The 22,102-nt window shown below is 44.4% G+C and overlaps 1 protein-coding gene across 1 annotated transcript in view; it reads left to right on the top strand.

Moving 5' to 3' along the window:
• Positions 1-22,102, top strand: part of DOCK5 (dedicator of cytokinesis 5) — a 134,047-nt gene that overhangs the window by 106,928 nt on the left and 5,017 nt on the right. The window contains exons 38-50 of the mRNA XM_032795300.2: positions 1,874-1,993; positions 2,869-2,958; positions 3,773-3,877; positions 5,564-5,705; positions 9,167-9,248; positions 10,419-10,503; positions 11,339-11,425; positions 12,602-12,778; positions 15,673-15,756; positions 16,695-16,832; positions 16,948-17,114; positions 18,133-18,310; positions 20,970-21,108. Of these exons, the coding sequence (XP_032651191.1) occupies positions 1,874-1,993; positions 2,869-2,958; positions 3,773-3,877; positions 5,564-5,705; positions 9,167-9,248; positions 10,419-10,503; positions 11,339-11,425; positions 12,602-12,778; positions 15,673-15,756; positions 16,695-16,832; positions 16,948-17,114; positions 18,133-18,310; positions 20,970-21,108 (1,594 nt within the window). The remainder of the gene's footprint in view (positions 1-1,873; positions 1,994-2,868; positions 2,959-3,772; positions 3,878-5,563; positions 5,706-9,166; positions 9,249-10,418; positions 10,504-11,338; positions 11,426-12,601; positions 12,779-15,672; positions 15,757-16,694; positions 16,833-16,947; positions 17,115-18,132; positions 18,311-20,969; positions 21,109-22,102) is intronic.

Below are 22,102 nucleotides of genomic sequence, written 5' to 3'. Positions count from 1 at the left end.
CTAGACCATCCCTAATATCCGACCTGAATCTCCCTTGCTGCAAACTGAGCCGGTTACTTCTTGCCTGATGGTTGAAGGACATGGAGAACAATTGATCACCATCATGATACAGACCTTCCTTTCCAAAGTGCTCTGAGATCTACTGATGGATATTGGATTTTTTATTTTAGTAGTCTCATTGGCTTCAGTATGACTGCTCATGTGACTAAGGGGTTAAGGATCAGCACACTGGTGTGAAAAATGATTACTTACCATTAATTGGGCACTCTGTGGGTATGGAGTTCAACCCTGGCATAGACAAGTGCCAAGTTCCACCTATCAACACCAGTGCTGAGTTTCTTTCCAGGACTGTTCGAGATGGTCCGGGGTAAAATAAAGTGTATTGGGCATCCAGGGTACTGCTTACTCATAAACCTACCTGTTAATTTCTCTTGCTGCCACACCCCTTTCCTCCCACTTGTGTATCAATGAGGTCTTATCTACACACAGATGTGCCCTGATTTAATTAAACTGGTGCAAATTTCAGTGTGGATACTCCTATTTTGGCTTCAGAATGGCTTTTTGCTGTTTAGCTTGAACTTGTGCCAAAAAATCCTGTCTTGGATTGAAATAAGAGCTTCCACGCAGCCATTGGGCTTTGATTTGTTTAAAATGATACCTTAAATTAAAATTCAAGGTGCGGTGCTGCGTGCAGGTAAGCAATTATGTCCATTTCTCTCTCTCACACACACACACTCATTGGTGTAACTAAAGATGTGATTTTATACCAGTTTAGTTAAACCAGTGCAACTTGTGTGCAGACACTCTTACTCTTACATCTATTTAAACTTCGCTTATGTCCGTTTAGTTTGCATCAGTAAATGTATAGATGCTTAATCTGTATAACCAGTTTCAAACTGATATAAGAGCATCCACAAAGCAGTTTGCACGAGTTTAACTAAGGGCTTGGCTATACTTGCAAGTAAGAGCTCATTAAAGCAGTCCCAAGCACCCTAACTCCTGAGGTGTCTGTACTGGCAAGGCATGTATTGCACCTGGACTCTGCAGCTGGAGTGCTCCTGTTAATCCACCTCCACGAGAAGCATAACACTTGCTGCGCCCTGGCTGAAACACCCCAGCATCAGTGTGGATGAGAAGTTGCATTACTGCACTGTGATTGGCCTCCGGAAAAGTTCCATAATCCCCTGAAGTCAAGTGGCCACTCTTGTCATTATTTTGAGATCGGCTACAGGCATGTGGATATCCCCTTTCAAAGCTCCATCTGCTCTGGGACAAAGCAAACCATTAGTGTGGATTGCTGCTGTTGTGCGTGTGCAGGGGGAAGAGGGGTCTGCTGCTGTCTGAACTTACAAGACAGCATGCTGACACATTCTCAGCCCCCAAAACACACTGTCTCTCCCCCCACAGACACACAACACACTCCGTTACATTCCACACCCTACCCCACCCCATTTGAAAAACACATTGCAGCCACTTTCATAGTGGGATAGCTACCACAATGCACTGCTTTTTGTGGCATTGCAAGAGCTGCTAATGTGGCCATGCCAGTGCGCTTGCAACTGACAGGGTAAAACACACGGTAGCGTTTTCCCTGCTGCGGTCTCCAAAGGCTGGTTTAATTCTCAGCACTCTACATCTGCAAGTGTATCCAAGCCCTTGATTGGTTTTTAAACTGATATAAGTTAAACCAGTGCGACTTTTGGGTGTAGACAAGGTCTTACTCCATTTTCTGACCATTTATTGCTGCGGCGTAACTTACACTTCCCCTTGCATTGCTGCTGAATTTGGTTCAGACACATCCACAGGAGCTGAACCCGCTCACATTTGGCTGAATATATCCCAGTTCTTTTCAACTGTTTTTCCCTTTTCCCAGTGGTCCGATAAGCCATGTGCTCCCCATCTGCTGCAGAGGGACAGCTACTATGTTTATTCACAACAGGAACTCAAGGAAAAACTCTACCAAGAAATCATCTCTTTCTTCAACAAGGGCAAAGTGAGTCTCCCTGTGGATCTTGAGTGTCTCTTACAAACAAATTGATCTGGAAAGATGATAATGTAACAGGCCTGTGTGAAAATCAAAAAGCTAGGATTTTTTCAAAGGATTCAATTGAATTTCAATGGGAATTGGGTGCTTAACTCTCTTAGACTCCTTTGAAAATCCAGTGCTACCTGTGAGCCAAAGGTCTGCATGATGCTGAGCACCCTCAACTCTAGAGTTAGCAGAATATCGGGGTGGGGGTCATTACAGTTGTTTTTCTTTTTCCTCTGACAAACATTTGTATCAAAATTTTGAATGGTGGGGGAAAAATGTGATCGATTGTACTGAGCCCCCATTAGCGGAATTCTTAACAGATGGCTCTCCCATTCCTTCCCCCTGGTGAGCGTAATTGCCTTGGAAGAGTGGTTTCAGTTGGGGTGGATACTCTTCAGGGTGTGTGCTGAGGAGAGGATTTGACCAGTAATATTTACAAGAAAATGTCTCATTGGTAAGAAGCAAAAAGACTCAGGATAGAGGCAGCATGGTCCAGTGGATCACTAGACATGAGTCAGAAGACCTGGGCTCCTTTGTCTTACTATCTGACCCTGGGCATGTCATTTCCCCTCTCACTGCCTCAGTTTCCCCATCAAGGCTAGTGATACTGACCCTTCATTGTAAATCACTTTGAGATCTACAGATGAAAAGTGCTATAGAATTATCGTGAACATAGTCAGAAATATAGTCCGTATAGTGTGACGCCCTCTGGAATGTCAGATGTTTTAACAAAAAAACTACTTGTAGTCAGTAAAATTTCTTATTTACCTATGGTAGGTAATGAATGCTTTTATAATAAATGTTCTTTTTATTATTGTTTTGTTTCTTTCCTGGAGATGTGGGAGAAAGCAATCCAGCTAAGCAAAGAGTTGGCTGACATGTACGAGAACAAAGTCTTTGATTACGAGGGGCTTAGTAATCTTTTGGTAAGGTCCCTTTTTCTAGCTTGGGTTGGGCTGCTGCATGTTTAAATGGATGTTGCTGGGTAGTTCAGGTTTTTATTTGTGTAAAGATTTTTTGCAAAGCTTAAGATTCAAGAGGAATATTTTCATGCCTGTTTTTTTAGACTTTCTTTTGCCATTAACATACATGAACGGAATATACCATAGTTTAAATTATACAGGTGTTTTACCCTCCTTTACACTAATAAATTAACATTTCCATACAAGTATAATACATTTTGCTCATAACTTTAAAACTATATCTCACTAGCTTATTCTTGCCATAGCACCTGGCAAGCTGCACTCATGGATAGGACCCCGTTGCGCCTACACAGAACAAAGAGATGGGTTCCTGTCCTAGAAAGCTTACTGTCTTATTTAACCTGCAAAGATAAAACCAGCGGCCATTTGTGTCCCTGCTCCACTTCTTCCTATGCCTGGATGTTTGACACTGTTTTGTTTGGGCAGCCTCATATCATGTTTATTTTGTAATATCTGTGAAGACAGTGCAGTCACAAAAATTGTAGCATTGATCTAGTGCATGAGAACCAGAAAGCGACCTTGACTATGACCAAAACCAGTCCCTGTGTCAGTGAAGTACAAGAGTGCTAACACGGGATAAGCAAACATTAAATTGATGGTTTTTTACAATTCTTTTGGATTTAACAGTCTAAGTAATATTTCATAGATGTGTTGCTAACAGTACAGGGTGAGAAAACGACTTTGTAAATATGCCTGACAATGTCTCGGTGAGCTCAGAAATGAACACATCCAGGGTTTTCTTTTCCTTTTTCCCCAGAAAAAAAGAGCCACGTTTTATGAGAATATTATGAAGGCAATGAGACCTCAGCCCGAGTATTTTGCTGTTGGGTATTATGGGATGGGTTTCCCCTCATTCCTCCGGGTAAGACTCCTGCATGTGCTCAGACATTCTAGTGATGGGTTCTATAGGAAACCCTAGAGATATCAGAGCTTTCTAGAGGATTTTGATGCCAAATACCTATGAGTTGACCATCAAAATTGCTTCAGTGGTATGAAAATCTCACTCTAAATGGAAATGGCCTGAATTCTCAATTACACTCAGGCCCCTTGGCTCTAGTATAAATGAGATTTCAGGACAGCTTGTTGCCCCTAGTCTGCTGGGTGATCCACGTGGTCTTATATGGGTGTCGAGGGAATCTTCCATATGTTTGTGTTCTCCATAGTGTCTTAACTGCTTATCCCAGTGATCTTCATTGTGAGAGTGGGTTTTTTCTTGTAAATAATTGACCCCATGTGTCTCCAGACTGAATCGGTCTAATCCAAGGATATGGGTCACTTCACTTCAGAATGTTAGTGAGACTCTGTCTCTCCCGGATGCACTGTAATGCAAAGATGCTTCCTGTTCAGGGTCTTAGGCGCCTACTTCCCCTTTGCCCAGTGGGTGATTGACCCCCATCCCGCCTCTTCTTGCCCCTGCACTGCCCTCGTCCTGCCCCCATTCCACCCCCTTCCCCCAAGTCCCTGCCTCTTCTCCACCTCCTCCCCTGAGCACACCACGCCCTCGCTCTTCCCACTCCCTTCAGAAAAGTCCAAAGAGCTGCCAAACAGCTGTTAAGTGGCCGGGGGAGGGGAGGACTGGGAACATGGCACACTTGGGGGAGGAGAAGGCGTCGAGGAGGGGGCAGGGGGAGCTGGACTGACAGTGGGTGCAGAGCACCTGCTAATTTTTCCCCGTGAGTGCTCCAGCCCCAGAGCACCTACAGAGTCGGCACCTATGTTCAGGGTTGCATTAGTGCTGTATCCACACTGGCTATCATTTGTAAAGCCAGCCACCATGAGTCAGAGCGGCAAAGTGCAACGTGTTCTGAAATGTTCCAGCCAATGTATTTTAAAAAGAGAAGTGGAGTGGTGGACACAAACATTTACATTTCACACTGGGATGGCTTTGAAGCTATTTGCCCTAAATGGAAACCAAGCTTATTAATACCAATTACCTGGAGTGGGACTGGATGGCATAGGGTATTGCCAATGGGAAACTTTCATTTCTAGGTCACCACTTTGAATCCAGCTCGTTGATCAAAAGTCATCACTGATGGCCTGTGTGTAATGAGTTGGTGTCAGTCCAGTACTTAATGGCCACACTGCAGAACCACTGATGCAGTTGGCCAAAAGGTCAGCAGTCTCTGCGAGAGGCTAGAGATGGAGTGGATCATGGACTTGCACATGCTTTCTTACCTTTAAAGGGGTCCCTCCAGCTGAGGCATGCCAACATCTGTTGGAGGAGCTTGTTCTGCTGATGTCTATCAAATCTAGTTAATCAGAAAGTCTCCAGATGTGTCAGTCTGAAATTTCCTGTCTTGAACCATGATCACCTGAGCTTTTGGGGAGTAGTTTATCCACTAGACCATGTATGATGGAGGGATTAATGGGTGAGGTTCTCTGGCCTATGTTATGCATGTGATCAGACTAGATGGTCAGATTTGATGACAACTGTAATCATCTAATCTATTAATGAATTCATAAGTAAAACACATCTTGGCATAAATTTAAACCACCCAGATTGCAGCCTTAGTCGTGTCTAATTCTCATTTCTTCTTGCTGCCCGCAGAATAAAATCTTTATCTACCGTGGCAAAGAGTATGAACGGAGGGAAGACTTCAACCTGAAATTGCTGACCCAGTTTCCAAACGCTGAGAAGATGACCAGCACTACCCCTCCAGGAGAAGAGATCAAGTCTTCCCCTAAACAGTGTATCTTTTAGCTATTGTTTGGTTTGACATATTCAAGCCCTACTTCCTCTGCTTGAAGTGGCAGAATCTGTCATGCTGGTACTTTTTCTGCACAACATGTAATTAGACTGCAGAACTCATTGCCACAGTATGTCTTTGAGGTCAAGGACTTAGCAAAATTCAAAGAGGAATCAGACTTCTATATGGATGACATAGAAATAGAATAATTACAATGCTAAAAAATGAATAGGGATATAAAACCTCATGCTTCAGAATTTAAACCAGTCTGTTAGAAGTTAAGATGACACTTCTGTGGGGGTCAGATTATCCCCCAGCTACCCACTCTGGGGTTTCTTGCACCTTCCTAGCAAGTGGCGCTGGTCACTGTTGGGAGACAAGACCCTGGGCTAGATAGACCATGGGTCTGATCCATTCTGGCATACAAGGGGTGAAATTGGGGTACAAAGAGGTGCCATGTCTCATGTCTTCTGGACAGTGCAATTTATTGGCAGTCATGAGGAATCTGATTATTTCCTCCCAGAAGTTGATACTTTTAATTTTTGTAATCATTATAAGTGCTGATGAAAGGTGCTAGGTTCATAGCCCCAGACACTGATTTCCGCCTCTCTTTATACTGGAGTAACTCAGTCAACAACAGCAGCATAAAACTGATGCAACAGAGTGGAGAATCAGGCTCAAGACTTCTCTTTGCTAACAGTAAGGGTGATTAACAAATGCCCAAGGGAAGTGGTAGATTCTCTTGGTGTCTTCAAGGCCCAGATGCCTTTCTGGAAATTGTGCTTTAGCAAACACAAATTACTGGGCTCAGTGCAGAGATAGGTTAGTGAAATTCTCTGGTCTTTGTCAGACAGGAAGTCAGACCGATGATTTTTTCTGTCCTTAAAAATCTGTGAAGTTCTCCACAGCAAAGACAGAGCTCAGGCAGCTTCCCCTGCACACATCAACCCAGCCAGCTATCCACTTAGAAAAATTCATACAAGACCAAACTTGGTATAAAAATTGCCTCCTTCATTTCTGCTGTTTCAGCTGCTTCCTTTGCATCTGTTTGTGTCTGCACTAACATTTTGGCCAGGGATAGGCCTGAGCTGCACAACATGGATGCAGATATGAACTCTTCCCAAGTTCAGGGATGTTTGGGTGCAGGGGCTTTGGCTTGGTCCATTATAAGAAGGAGCAGCTGGATTGTTTGGGTCTGGTACAGGTCCATTTCTGTCTCTTATTAAATCCATATGAAAGGCCAGGCAGTACTATTGCTCCAAGTACACTGTTACCACAGATAGGCTGATGATTCTGTGGGTAGTTCAATGTCAAGCTATCATAAGCATAATTCCTAATTCTGAACCTTAGAGTCCAAAATGTGGGTGCCTGCATGAAACCTCCAAGCTTAATTACCAGCTTGGATCTGATAGCACTGCCACCAGCCAGATTTCCAGTCTCTGGCGCCCTCTGGTCTCCCCAAACCTTCCCTGGGGGACCCCAAGACTCAGATGCCCTGAGTCTACAACCAAGGGAAATAACCACCTCCCCTTGACTCCTCCTTATTCCTTCCCCAGCTTCCCACCCTGGGTACACTAGGAGATACCGTTTCAAGTCCTTGAAATGCAAACACAGAGAGATCAAGTTTCTCTCACCCTAGTCAGAGTCCCTGCAAAGGTACGCTTTGCAACTGACACAAAGAGATTTTCCCTTCCCTCCCGTTTCCTTCTTCCCCACCAATTCCCTGGTGAGTTGCAGGCTCAATCCCTTTGAGTCCCCACTAGGAAAAAAATTCAACAGGTCTTAAAAAGAAAACTTTATATAAAAAGAAAGAAAAAGACATAAAAATGTTCTCTGTATCAAGGTTGACAATATACAGGGTAAATTTCTTAAAAGAAAAATGAATAAACAGCCTTATTCAAAAAGAAATACAATTTAAAACATTCCAGCAAACTACACACATGTAAATACAAAAAACAATATAAAACCCTATTGTCTTCTACCTTTTGTACTTACACTTGGAAACAGAAGATTAGAAAAGCCTGGAGATAGAAATCCCTCTCATAGTCGAGAGAGCACAGAACAGAGAGACAGACAAAAGACACACACCCCAAAATTCCCTCCCTGGGCTTTAAAAAATCCGGTTTCCTGATTGGTCCTCTGGTCAGGTGTGTGGTTCCCTTTGTTAACCCTTTACAGCTAAAAGAAACATTAACCCTTAGCTATCTGTTTATGACACAAGCTTTTTTTATTTTTATGTTTGAAATCCTGCTTCTTTCAGACCCTTTAAAAATTTTAACAGAAGCCATATCCTCCCTCCCTCCGGCACGCACTCTCTCTCTATTAAAATAGCGTCTTGCCCTTTTATGGTTGTTTCACCAAAGGAACTCAAAGTGTGTTACAGACCTTCATTAAACCTTGCAACACCTCAGTGAGATAAGGAATATATAGGGAATTACATCAACCACCGTTGAAATGCAGCCAGTTCTGGGGAGGAGCAAAGCAGCTGATCAACAGCAATATTAGATGACAGGGCCAGATTATGTGTCTTCCTTTTCATTCAGGGTTTTACTTTTGGAACGTCTTCAGTAGAACAGAACAGTGGCCCAAAATACTGCAGTAACACTAATTTAAAGTGTTGTGTTTTAGGCCACTGTTGTAGACCATGGTATTATTATTTATTTAATCTCCAACATAGAGCTGGGATGAGAAACACCTCTTCACTGATTTAAGAGCAAAACAGCCTATGTTTGTTAGGTAGCTTTATCCAAGTCTGTTTTATGGCCGAGAGCTTTGAAGTGGGCTCCTTATTGTTCAATGTACTTAGAAGGTCTTGAAGTAAGTACGCAACACCCCACTCTCCTCCAAAACACACATGCCTCTGTGGAGTTGGGACTAGAAGCCTGTACTCTTAGAGTAAATCTGCACTGCAGCTCAGAGCAAGCCTCCTGACCCAGGTGGGCACAGTCTCTTACTAGGAGTGCTCAAGCTATCCTGCCAAAAATAGCAGTGTGGCTGCTGCAGTTTGGGCTGGAGCTCCCTGGTGGTGGGGTGGGCTTGAGAGCCGAAGCTCCAGCCTGAGCCACAATGCCCACATTGCTATTTTAGCACCATCACTCCAGTGCCAGTGCCACAAGTCTGTCTACCCAGCCGGGGGGCTCACTTCCAGCCGAACTGTAGACATACTCCGTGTCTCCAAAGTCTGTAACACTCAAGGGAAACTCTATTAGCTGGAGGTAGTAGCAGCAGATCCTTTTGGCTCTTTGTGTACCAGTTCTTAGAGGGTGATGTGCACACACACTGTTACACTCGATCTTGTTAATAAGCAATGTACATTCTTTAAATGTCATGACAACAGTGCAGAGGACACGCGGCTTGTTCAGAAATCTGACACTGAAGAAGAAAATGAGAAGGATTTTCCCTTCCTTCTTTTATTCTCCCCTCAGAGATCCTGGTGTTTTCCATCCTTAACAGGAATCCCTCAGATGTGCAGTGCTTTATAGTGAAGCCTGTGATGAACCTGCCACCCAACTATAAAGACAAACCTGTTCCGGAGCAGATCTTAAAGTAACTTCCTTTCCTTTTCTTGTTCTCTCTTGGGAAAGCTGAGGGGGTTATCAAGGGCACCAACCCCAATTTAGCCCGCCTGAGCTGTGGTTTTCCTAGACATACGCCTGGAAACGTAAAGGCTCCACATTTGCCACTGGCCAGTGATTATGATGCCAGAATATTTTCATTTCAGAGCATAGCCATCTGGGGAGGAGATGAATGTTGAGTTTTTAATGGAGTTCATTGCGTTTCCCTGAGCTCAGCCAGCATGATCTCCCTATATGAATTCCCTCGCCGCTGGTTCTAAATTAACCGTGTTTAAACACGCTTGTGTACAGCCCCAGAGCCTTCAAGTCCTACCTGCCCTATTATGGTAGCTAGTGGCATTCATCCTGCAGGACGAGTGGGAATTCCAAAGTTCCTTGATTATTATATAGTTGTGATATAACGGGGAGAGTGGGGGCACTGGGAGTTGTCCTGTCCACATTGGCCAGAAGATTGTGTTTACAAACATGTAACCATAGGCGCTGACTCCATGGGGAAAAATTGGTGGGTGCTTTGCACCCACCGGCAGCCAACCGCCCCCCCAGCTCACCTCTGTCTCCAGTCCTGAGCACGCCGCATCCCCACTTCTCCTCCCATGCTTGCCACCACAAAACAGCTGTTCCATGGCATAGCAAGCTGTGGGGAGGAGGGAGAACGTGGCGTGCTCAGGGGAGGAGGTGGGGATTTGGGGAAGGGGTCCAATAGAGGCAATGAGGGGGAGGAGTAGGGGAGGGGACTTTGGGGAAGGGATTGGAATGGGGGCGGCAGGGGGCATGAGCACCCACCGGCACCAGGAGAAGTTGGCACCTATGCATGTAAGAGCTGTGTTTTAAATCTGGTAGGCACAGGGCATCCTGATCTTCTACCCCCACCCTTGGCAGCAGGACCCACTTGGTGAGGAGAGCTGCTACCTAATCTCCCCTGACCAGTAATGGCATTGCAAGGCAGAACAGAGGGTACTCACAATTTGATCCTCATCTCCTCAGGGCTAAGGTATAGGCAGAATGTGGCTTTTGGCAGTGTGCACGGGGGAGAAAAAATTGTAGACCGTGGCTGGGCCACAACCATGTTTCAACATAGCTATTTTTGGAAAAGAACAAAAGGAGGAGGAGAAATCCCACCATTTATTGGGTTCTTCCTCAGCTACTACCGAGCCAATGAGGTGCAGCAGTTCACATATTCTCGGCCATTTAGGAAAGGAGAAAAAGATCCGGAGAATGAATTTGCGGTGAGTCCTTCACTTTCTGTTCAAAACGCCTTGATTCTTTAAGCATGAGGAAACTTCTCTTTGTGCATTGTCTTTCTCTTCCTTTCAAAGGGCCCTGTCACCTTGGTACCTACCGAAGCACCAAAGAGTGATATGAAAATCAACAGATCTAGAACAGGTTCCTCATCTCCCCAGCTGTAGCAATGGGGTTTGATTGATTAAATGTGGGAGAAACCAAGAGCTGGGCCTGATACCGTAATCTGAACACAGAGCTGGGGGTCCTGCCATTTAAAATTCTCTTACCCAATAGCCCAAGATGAGTCTCCAGCAGCATCCCTGTGGAGTGCAAATGTGTGATTGGGGTTTGTGATGGGTGTGATTTTGTATGAGGGAGTCAAACCCAAACCCATAAGAAAGCATCAGTAAAGACCACAGCACTTTGAATTTAATCCAGCAATGGAGTGAGTGTAGCTTGTTTGCATCTGCTTTTGTTGCTTTCGAGAAGAGCTGTTGCTGCTATATAGTGGCTATGCTCCATGTGATGCACTGTCTCAATGAGTTGTATCCCCCTCTAAAGGGGCTGATGCACGTAGAGGATAACAACCTATTATTGCTACTAGCTAATGGACTTACTCTGTTAGCTTTAATAGTAGGAAGCTGTGCTTTGCTGCCGAACGGCCTGGATTCTACCCCTGTTGTTGACCTGTCATAATCACATGGAAGTCATTAAATCAGCCCAGTGAGTTCCAACAGTCTGGTCTAGAGGTGCTGGAAGCCTGGCTTTGAGCCCTAAAACATGTGGGAGTTGAATTGCAATGTTTTCCTTATGGATTTGTCTTTTTAATTCCCCGACCAGACCATGTGGATTGAAAGAATGACCTACACAACCGCCTACACATTCCCAGGCATCCTCAAGTGGTTTGAAGCCAAACAGATTACAACGGTGAGTCCTTGGAAGAGGTGGATTCCAGTAAAGGGACTTTACATGTCAATATCTGGTCAACACTGGGCTTTTGCAGGCTGGATCAGACCTTCGGCCCATCGTGTCTGATGTGCTGACTCCAGCAATGGCCAATACCTCATATTTCAGAGGAAGGAAACCCCCCTACCTTGTATAATGCACCTGGCTATTTGAACAGTGAAAAAGGGAACCCCACCAAATGCAAAATAAGTCCTGGGATAATTGTACGGTGCTATGGCGCAATGCACCTCTATTTCAAACCCACAGTGCCTGGTGATAGGGAGGGGCCAAGTTCACCAAAAACACATTTTGTGTGCTTCAGTCCCATTGAAATCATGGGAATTTAAGTAAGTGTTTCAAGTTAACCACACACTTAAGTGCTTTGCTGAATTTGGATCCGATCCCAGATTTCTGTAGGTTATTGGCATGAGAAACAGTCTTTCTTAAAGATATGGTGAATGGGGCCCCCGTACAAGTAGAAAGAATGAATCTTCGGTGTGTCAAGTTCCGGGCTGTTTTTTAATGCGTCCATCACTTTATGTCTTCATTGCACATTATCACTGCCCTCTCTGGCAGGTTGAAAGCTACATAGAGCAGGGGACAGTCTTAGACAGAAGCAGATGTTGGGGCTCTTGCTCTTTTGGGGGCCCCAAGGTTCTGGGCTGACTTGAGAACACACAGGTTAACCTGATCTTCCCCTCTTTCCAACATACTCTGGCAGCAGATCCCACAAGGTGGGGAGAGCTGCTGCCTAATCTCCCACTCCAGCAATGGTATTGCAGGACCTGAGTGGGAGACACACACAGCTTGATCCCCATCGCCCCTACTGGCAGCAGCATCAGATCAAGAGGAAATGACTCTGAATTACTGATCTCTGCTCTCCCATTGGCAGCAGGGCACACATAGGGAGGAAGTGGGGAAAGCTGCTGCCCAATCTCTCACTCCTGCTGGACTGGAAGGGAGGTGGTACTTGTACCAATCGCCCATTCTAGCAGCAGAATTGGATCAGGAAGCCGCTCGGAATCCTTTTTTCTGCTCTGCTCTTGGTTTGAGGCCCAGGCCTGTGCTATGATGTGTGAAAATTCACAGGCAGGATAGCAAGAGTTTCCAGAGAGGGTCAGCGAGGGATTTCTCAGTCTTCTCTTCATTACCGTTCAGGAGGAGATCAGCCCTTTGAAGAATGCCATCGAAACCATGGAGCTGACCAATGAGAAGATCAGCAACAGTGTCCAACAGCACGCTTGGGACCGGGCCCTACCTGTGCACCCACTCTCCATGCTGCTGAATGGCATTGTGGACCCTGCAGTCATGGGGGGATACACTAACTATGAAAAGGTCAGCTGGCTCCATGTGGGGCTCATCTCTTGTCTAAGGTGTTGACTTTGGAGTGGAAGGATGGTTTTACGGCTAAAACACTGACCTGGGGCTCTGCGTTTAATTCCTAGCTACTACACAGCCTTTGGGCAAGTTGCTAAAGGCATTTAGGTACTTAACAGGATTTTCAAAAGTGGTGCCTAAGTAGCTTTTAAAAATCTGGCCCTTAATCTCTCAGTGCCTAAAATGAGGAAAGTACTACTTCCCTTCTTTCTCTCACCATTGTTCTAATCTGTTTAGATTCTAAGAACAGTAGAAAGAAGAAAAGCAGAGGAAGGATGGTCTAATGGTTAGGGTGCTAGTCTGGGAATGAAGAGAAATGGGTTCAGTTCCCTTCTCTGCCACAAACTTGGGCAAATCACATAGTTGCTCTGTGTCTCAGTCCTCCATCTGTATAATGGGAACAACGATACTTCCCTACATCACAGGGCTTTTGCGAGGATAAATACATAAAAGATAGTGAGGTGCTATGGTGATGGAGACCAGGTAAGTGTGTGTGGTGTAGGTCTATCCTTAAAAATTAGAATGACTTAGCTATGGTGCTCAGGGCTGTGAAAATCTTCATGCCGTAATTAGGTCAACCTAACCCCTGGTGTAGAGACAGCTAGGTTGACAGAAGAATTCTTCCATCAACTTAGTTCCCACCTTTTGGAGAGGTGGATCAACTGCATTAACAGAAAAACCCCTTCTGTCAATACAGAAAGCACCTACGCTACAGCAGTATAGATTAGAGTAGATCTAGATAAAAGTAAATTGTGTCTCAGTTTTAATAAGGTAAAGTGATGATAGGAAGACAGGGATTTTTTTTATAATCACTGTCTAGCGTCAATATATATTTTGTCTTGATAGCGTGACAGCAAAGAGCATTCGAATCAGAATGAAAACACAATCTGTCCCTTTGCAGTTTGTGCCTTTTTTTGGCATGACATATATCTCCCTTGTTAATTATGCTGAGCTGAAGACATTTATTACTCCAGCCTCTAACCACGTTGCAGAGTCCTGAATAATGCCATCTCTGGCATGAAATGTAATGGTGGTTTTCATAGCTTCAGTGTGTGGTGCTGGAAACATGTTTGATTTTAAAAGATGTCGTGATCAGACAAAATGAGCCACAAACATTAAAGGGACTTGTGTCAGATTTAACCCTGGTGTGAATCCCCTAATTCCAGAGGGATTGCACACTCTACCAAGGATGAATTTGGCTAAGTATTTTCCCATTTTATGAATTAAAGTTGACATAAAGTTTAGAATTATGAATGGGAAAGCATTTAAAACAAGGAAACTCCAGGTATTTGTAACCACATCTGGAAATGCTCACAACCGATTCATATTTTGCTACTTCAACTAAGGATCAGCAGAGAGAGAATTTGGCATTTGTGAGCAGCCTGAATCCGGAGCTTTAATTGAGTCACTGTAGCTGGAAGCCAAAGGTCTCCATTGTACCATGGGTGTGCTTTCTTCCTCTAATAATTAAACTCTTCCAAGAAAAGTACTTTGGGCCCAGCCCTGCAGTTCTCTCTCAGGCTACCCAGCTGTTGACCTCAGTGGGAGTTTAGGCTTTGTAAAGCTATACTCCATTGGCCCACAAACACCTGTACATAAAATCCAGATAACAGAATGCCGTTTTAGAAGTGGATGGAAAGCTAACAAGCATTTTACCTGGAAAATCTTCTTATCCTGTGAACTGTGGTTGGGGGGAACTTTTGAGACTACATTCAGTCACAGACCATGTGAATTGGTGGGATTTTAATGCTGTTTTAAGGATCCAGATCAGGAAATGACATAAGAACATGCTTATCTTTAAGCATGAATTTAAAATTCCATTGGCTTCAGCATGTGGTTAAAGCTAAGCACATACTCAAGTGCTTTTTTGATTTACAGGTGTTTTACGAACCAGGGGCCTTAGTGGAAGGCTCAATACAGTCTTAACTGTGGAATTGCTACTGTTGCTTCCATAGCAAAACCCCATATAATAGCTCTGCTGGGGAATCTGTTCCACATGTGCACTTGGATTCCTCAGCACAGGGATATCCCAGGCACAAGGGTGGCTCATTAACCTTTTTGAGGTTGCATCCAAAGAAATGGGCTATAGCCCAAGAAAGCTTATGCTCAAATAAATTTGTTAGTCTCTAAGGTGCCACAAGTACTCCTGTTCTTTTTGCGGATACAGGCTAACACGGCTGCTACTCTGAAACCTTTTTGAGGTTGGAATTTAAAATTGTGCGTTTGGGTACAACTTTGAGGGATTGCATGAGTGTACTTTTGTTGCTTGTACAGTATGCTGGAATTTAGAGAGACTTTGTTACTGAGATGAGGATTGTTTTGGGGTATTCTGCCTTTTGGGTGGTAAGTCGAGTGAATGGTGGTTACTCTGGATATTAACGTTGCACATAGCGCAGATCAAATCCTGAGGGGGGAAAAGGGGAAATCAATGACATTTTTGTGCTAATGTTTTACCTTTTTTATTTTCCCACTGAAATTTTGAAAATCAAAAATATTAAACCAGGTGGTTGTACTTTAGCAAATTTCAGTGGAGAAAAATGGGAAAACACTCAAGGGGGAAAAAAAGCATTTTTCTTACAGGTTTTGAGAGAAACAATCTTAGCTCTTAATTTATAAAAAAAAAAAAAAAAAAAAGAAGAAGAAGAAAGTTCTATCATCTGTAACATCACGCTAGTTAAGAGGCCTGGGAATCTTATTGAAAGAAAGTATTTCACTAAGGGCCCTGTCTTAAAAAAACACTTGTTGGTCTGAAACAGATCTTTGTCACTTGCTATTGGCATTCTTCAGGGTAAAAGCCGGCTATAAAGAAAACATAATGTTGTTATGCCTTCTGCTTTCCTCTTTGCTTTCAGGCCTTTTTCACAGAGAAATATATCCAAGAACATCCTGAAGACCAAGATCAAATTGAACTACTTAAGCATTTAATTGCCTTACAGGTACCATATTGGGAGGAGGAGAGAGAGGGAGGGAGAATTGCCACATTGTGTGTGTGAGAGAGATGTTGGTACAATATTTTGGAACACAAAGAAGAGAAGTGTTAGAAGAACACAGTTGTAATGCCTGTACAAATGTCCCTTTTATCTGAAAAAGTTCTATGCTATTCTTATTTAGTGGTCCAAAACACTGCAGTCGCACTGTGGCACAGGCTAACTTCCTCTCGACCCTAGTGGAAATTTAGCCTTGATTAGAATCACATGGCTAGGCCTACAAACACCTGTGCATCCAGTCCAGTTAATAGAAGGCAGAATACAAATACACGTATATAATATAAAAATAGACTGAAGTAGGTCAGAGCTGAATTTTAAAACTAGATGAAAAATTATCAAGTATTGTACCTAGAAAATGCTCTTAAATTTCTTTTCCTCCGAACAGTACTGTACTGCTTTGGACTATTATTCTGGAATATGATGGGTAGATTTTTCTCATTACCCTAAACAGTTGCTCATCCCCTTTTCCTTTTTATTATTATTTATTTCGCTTCTTTACCCCACATTTTTTCCCCCCATAATTCTGACCGTTGAAAAGTCATGCAGCTTGCCCTGCTCAGTATATTACAATGAAAATAGATAAGGAAGTTGCAATGAAAATTCCATTGCAGTAGGATGTCAACTTGTTTCCATATATTTCCATGTAATGAAGCCAAGTTAAACCTACTTTACAGTTGTATTGCTTTGGAGACTGAGTGCTCTCCCCACACTTTACATATCCCATGCTACACACATACACGATAGTGTGAACATAGGGGGGTTGGAAGGAAAGAGAGAGAAATGCTTTCTCGACCCCTGCAGCACTCAGCTTGCGCTCTGGAGCATGAGAATGGATTTGCTTGCTTGCTGATAGCATTAGCTCATAGTATTTTTGCTCCTTCTTTTAGATGCCTTTGCTGGCTGAAGGGATTAGGATTCATGGTGAGAAACTGACTGAGCAGCTGAAGCCCCTGCATGACAGACTGACAACCTGCTTCAAAGAGCTGAAGAAGAAAGTCGAGAAGCTCTATGGTGTGATAACTCTGGTAAACATGATTTGTTTGTTTAGTGCAGTGTCTTAAAGAAACAGCCCCGAATTACCCTCCCTTTGTGAGCAGCATTTCCTAGCTCCTCACAACTTTTATTTAATATTGTCTGCAGCCTTCCTCTCTGACGGAGAGGAAGCAGAGTAGGTCAGGCTCCGTGGTATTGCCCTACATCATGTCTTCCACGCTGAGACGACTGTCTGTCACCTCTGTGACTTCCTCTGTGGTATCTACGTCCTCCACCTCATCTGACAGCACCTCCTCCAGGCCAGGATCTGATGGGTTAGTGACTGGCCCTTTCAAAAATGTCAGACATTTATGGGGAGTGGGATTCACTTTTGCTCTTGGAGGTTATTTTAATATCGCCTTCTCAAGGGATGCGACTTTGTAACTTTCTTTTGCTTTTAAAACGAGGTTTCATCTAACCAGCAAATAATAATACTTAGGTCTTACAGAGCACTTTTCATCGGTAAATCTCAAAGGGCTTTAGAATGGGGGGGGAGTGTCAATGTCATTATCCCCACTTTACAGATGGGAAAACTGAGGCACAGAGAAGGGGATAGATTTATCTAAGGTCACCCAGTGGCAGAGCTGGGAATTGAACCCGGGTCTCCTGAGTCCCAGTCTGGTACCCTATCTCTAATTCTGCTAAATGATGTCTGGGGATTGGTCCTGCTTTGAGCAGGGGGTTGGACTAGATGACCTCCTGAGGACCCTTCCAACCCTGATATTGTATGATTCTATGATGTGGGTAATATTACAGTGAAACCACAGCATTTCTATTCTCCTAAGAGAATCACTGAACCTTGGAAGATGGAGATACAAACATTTGTATGAGGTCTGTAGTCCAGTGGTTCCCAAATTGTGGTCTGCAGAGAGCTAGATGGTCAGCTGGGGCTAGCTCAGCTGCTGTGTTTCCAGAAGGGAAATGGTACGGAAGGGAACTGCAATCCTTTCCTGATGTTACTGTTCCGTGTACACATTTGTAGCTGTGTTACCGCGAGGCCTAGATGCTTTGCCCACGGTCACAGAGCAGATCAGTGACAAAGCTGGGAAGAGACCCACCGGTTTTCCTGACTGTCATTCTAGCGCCCTATTCATTGGACAACACTTCCTTCGACGCACAAAACAGTGCAATTTCAAAAGTGCCCAAATAACTTAGTGCACAAGTCCCTTTGAAAGTCTTGTGCTCCTAACTCACTTTTGCACAATTACCCTCGTGCCCACTAAAAAGAGATGGCCTTCTCACTAAAGGGCTAATGCTTCTTGCTTTGTCTCTGTCCTGGGGTGTGGACGGCAGATCCATTCTCGAGCCTCTCTTGGAGAGAAGGCTGTCGACGGCTTCCAAGGCTGAAGAGCTGCCTGTCAAGGAAGACGCCGATAACAGGATTAACAAATTCAAGCGGAAGGATTGGAGTATTAGCAAGTCTCAGGTTATTGTGGAGAAGGAGCCAGAAGCTGAGCTGACTTCCAAAACGGTAACGATAATAGTAATAATAATAATAATAATCCACAGTGGGGGTTTCTAGTTCTTCCTTCTGCTTCCGCCTTGTTTGTCACTAGGATCTTCACTCAATACCGGGAGGGCTTCGAACACCAAAAGCCCTGGTCAGCTAAATAATTACTTGCCTGCTGTTTGGAAAACTTGTTTCAGGAGCCACATTGCGACTTTGATTGAAAGTAGAAACTTGCAGTCCCAGGCGCTGAAGGTTCCACGAGGGGAGTGCTCAGCACCCTCGTTTCTCACAGACGCCCAGGACTGCTTCAAGCGCTCAGTGCTGCACAGGATTGGGCCCTTGGTATTCAAACAGGCAGCTGTTATCTAGCCACTCAGAAAAATCCAGCTGGAGGGCCAGATCCTCAGCAGCTGTAAATCAGCATGGCTCCACTGGAGTCACATGTACAGTAGCTGAGTATTTGGCCTGCGATTTAGGAATTGGTTAGGACACTAGAGCTTGAAAGAGAGGCTGCTCTGCCACAGATCTGTGACCTTGGACAAGTCATTTAGAGTCTTGTTTTTACGGTATTTGGGTGCATTACTCCCATTGATTTCAATAGGAACTAGAAGCCTGGCTGGCTCATGCCCTGAGGGAAAGTCTGCAAAACTGGTCTATACGCAGCTCTGGGGTTGAAGATGTGTTAAATTAGACCGGGGTAGACAACCTACGGCATGAGTGCCAAAGGCTGCACGCGAGCACACTGCCTGGGTCCTGGCCACCGGTCCGGGGGGCTCTGCATTTTAGTTTAATTTTAAATGAAGCTTCTTAAACATTTTAAAACCCTTATTTACTTTACACACAACAATAGTTTAATTATATGTTATAGACTTATAGAAAGAGACCTTCTAAAAAGGTTTAAATGTATTACCGGCACACGAAACCTTAAATCAGAATAAATGAAGACTTGGCACACCACTTCTGAAAGGTTGCTGACTGCTGAATTAGGGCCTGATCCGATGCCATTGAAGTGCTCCTGTTGATTTCAAAGGAAGTAGAATCTAGGGCTTAATCCATAGGTTGAGCTGTCAGCTGCTCTTCGCTTTAGACCCTGATTCAGCAGATCACTTAAGCATGTAGAAGATGATCAGGGAGAAAAGTCTGGCAGGTGACTTTGCTGTTGATTAATGCCCCACTCCACTACAAGTTGCTGAGAAAGGCAGAGAAGAATTCTTAGTAGAATCTGTACCTCTGAGGGTAAATTCCGCATATGATTTGCTCAGTGAAACACATGGGGCTTTGGGGTTGTATTTTTCTTACTACATTGCAAAATACACAGATGTTGATTTGGAGATGGGTTTGTAGGGAAGTCAGGAGTCTGTTCCGTCACTGACTAGTCCAGCCCAGGATTTAGGGAGACTCTGGTGTGACACTGGGCAGCACTGGCTGTTTAAATTGATCTGAAAGCTAGAGACCCACAGGCTTGGCCTGTGTACAGCAACCTCAATATTTCTCTCTTACATTGATTATGCCCAAGCCCTGTCTCTTCTACACAGTGAAAAACACACCAGTGTTCAGTGGCGAAAGAAGGGAGCTAATGCAATAGATCGCCACAAAGAACACGTTGTGTTCTAGAATCTATGTAAACCCTGCCAATTTCTCCTGACCAGTAATGAAGTGTCGTCTAGAAATGGACCAAAATATTGTATAGGCTAGATTTTCAATATCTGTGTCAAATGACAGCTGTTTCACTATTGCAGGGGGCAATGTTTAACATAAGAGGAACTGGGCAGGGACAGACTCTCTAAATGGAGCTTTCCAAGGCACAATCACCGCAGAAAGCCAAGAGCAGGTTAAATAAGATGTTAGTCTATCCATCTAGATACTCCTCCAGCCCCCATCTCTGTGGTATTTGAGCACCTTATGACCATTATTGAATATTCCCTCATGGCATTGCTGTGAGGTAATACCAGTATCATTATCCCCATTTCACAGACTGGGCAACTGAGGCAAAGAGGCTAAGATTTTCAAATAAACCTAAGGAAATTAGGTACCCAACTCCCAGAAAATCTCAGCCAGAGAGGCCAAGCGATTTGACCAAAGCCACACCGGAAGTTTGTGGGATGGTTGAGAATTGCATGTAGTTCTCCCAAGTTCCAAATCAATAGGACTCCATGAGCAAGACCCATCCTTCTTTAGTTGGAATAAGAGAGGGATTGGTTCTGCAAAATGTAGCGTCTTGGACTGAATGACCCAAACAGTCTCTTCTGGTCCTGGTCCTGTTTACCTGAATCATTATTCTTTGCCTCCTTTCAGGAGCTGCTCCTTGCAAAAGTGTCCATCGAATGGCTAGGCCAAATGCAGCTATTTTCCACCCTGAATTCCTTCCCTGATATCAGAAGCCTGTTCCTTCCTTAACTGATATAATGAAATCTTTGTGAGCTATGCCATCCAGTTAGTAAGGTCCCCACTGAAAATTTGAACAGCAGTGCTAGCATCATAGGAGTTACACCATTTGCCTTTTGACATTGCTTAGCCAGTTATGTGCTTGCACTCTTATGTTTCACCTGACTGCACCTTTCTGTCTTGTACGTGGCTCTTCTGGAACATGCTGATCCCTTCCTGACAGGTCTGGTTATTCCCTGCGTGCGCAGCCACCTCGCCAACTTCAAAAGGTTTTGTTTACTCTGTTTTCCCTCAGAGCACATCAGAAAAAGCACAGAGGCCAAAGAGTCTTCAGTTAGGAGACAGCAGACTGACACTGCTTCAAGCTTCCTCACTCCAGCAGTCAACCCCACTCAGTCCACCCCCGATCACTCCAAAAACCCCAAGAACCCAGAGTAAGTCCTGTTGCACTGTAGCTTGCTTTCCACTTCCTTCTGGACAGTGTCTATGGTAATAGAATATACCCGCAGTTCTCAAGCTGTGGGTTGGGACCCCAAAGTGGGTCATAACCCCATTTTAATCGGATCGCCAGACCTGGCATTTGACTTCCTGGGCCAGGGTCAAACCCAAACCCTGAGCCCCAAAGTCCACGTGCCCCACCACACGGAGTCAAAGCCAAATCCCGAGGGCTTCAGACCTGGGTGGTGAGGCTCAGGATACAGGCCTCCTGCCTGGCGCAGAAGCCTTTGGGCTTCAGTTTTGGCCCCACGCCCAGCGCAGCAGGGCTAGGGCAGGCTCAGGCTTCAGTCCCCAGTCCCCCCTCCTGGGATTGTGTAGTAATTTTTGTTGTCAGAAGCCCGTCACGGTGCAATGAAGGTTGAGAACCCCTGGAATACAGGCAGTCCTCAGACTTACGACACAATTGGTTCCTGAAACATCGGCACTCGAACATCCACTCCATTGCAGAACCGAGCATCATAAAAGTCTAAACCAATTGTCGTAAGTCTAATCCAGGTGTCAGTTCAGAAGTGCCATTCATCGTAAAGTCGAGGACTGCCTCTATACGGTGTTTTCGTAGCAATAACCCTAGAGCTAATGGCAGCGTCAGACCCAGGGAGAAAATCTGGTAGGAAAAAGTGTATTGAAAGAGACACTGACTTTTACCATTCGCCTTTTGGACTTTCTCTCTGTGTTACCAAAGGGGCTGAAATAACCCTCCTTAATTGTATGCAGCCCATTCAATTGAAATTAAACTTCTTCCAGAAATAGTTGTTTTTAACCTACTAGGCGTGGCTTCATCCAGGCTTTTCAATGAATGATGTGAACGAATATTACTAGCTAAATTTCTGAGTGAAATGCCAATGCAGTTATTTGTGGGCACCTGGGAAACGAGAAACTCTCTCTGCAAATCAGGCCCATTGTATCTAGCATGATAGAGCATGTTCGTTT

The sequence above is a fragment of the Chelonoidis abingdonii genome, chromosome 2 (genome assembly GCF_003597395.2).
Source record: "Chelonoidis abingdonii isolate Lonesome George chromosome 2, CheloAbing_2.0, whole genome shotgun sequence".
Classification (NCBI taxonomy): Eukaryota; Metazoa; Chordata; order Testudines; family Testudinidae; genus Chelonoidis; species Chelonoidis abingdonii.
The sequence above is the reverse complement of the archived record's forward strand: the minus strand, read 5'-3'. Positions and strand labels throughout refer to the sequence as shown.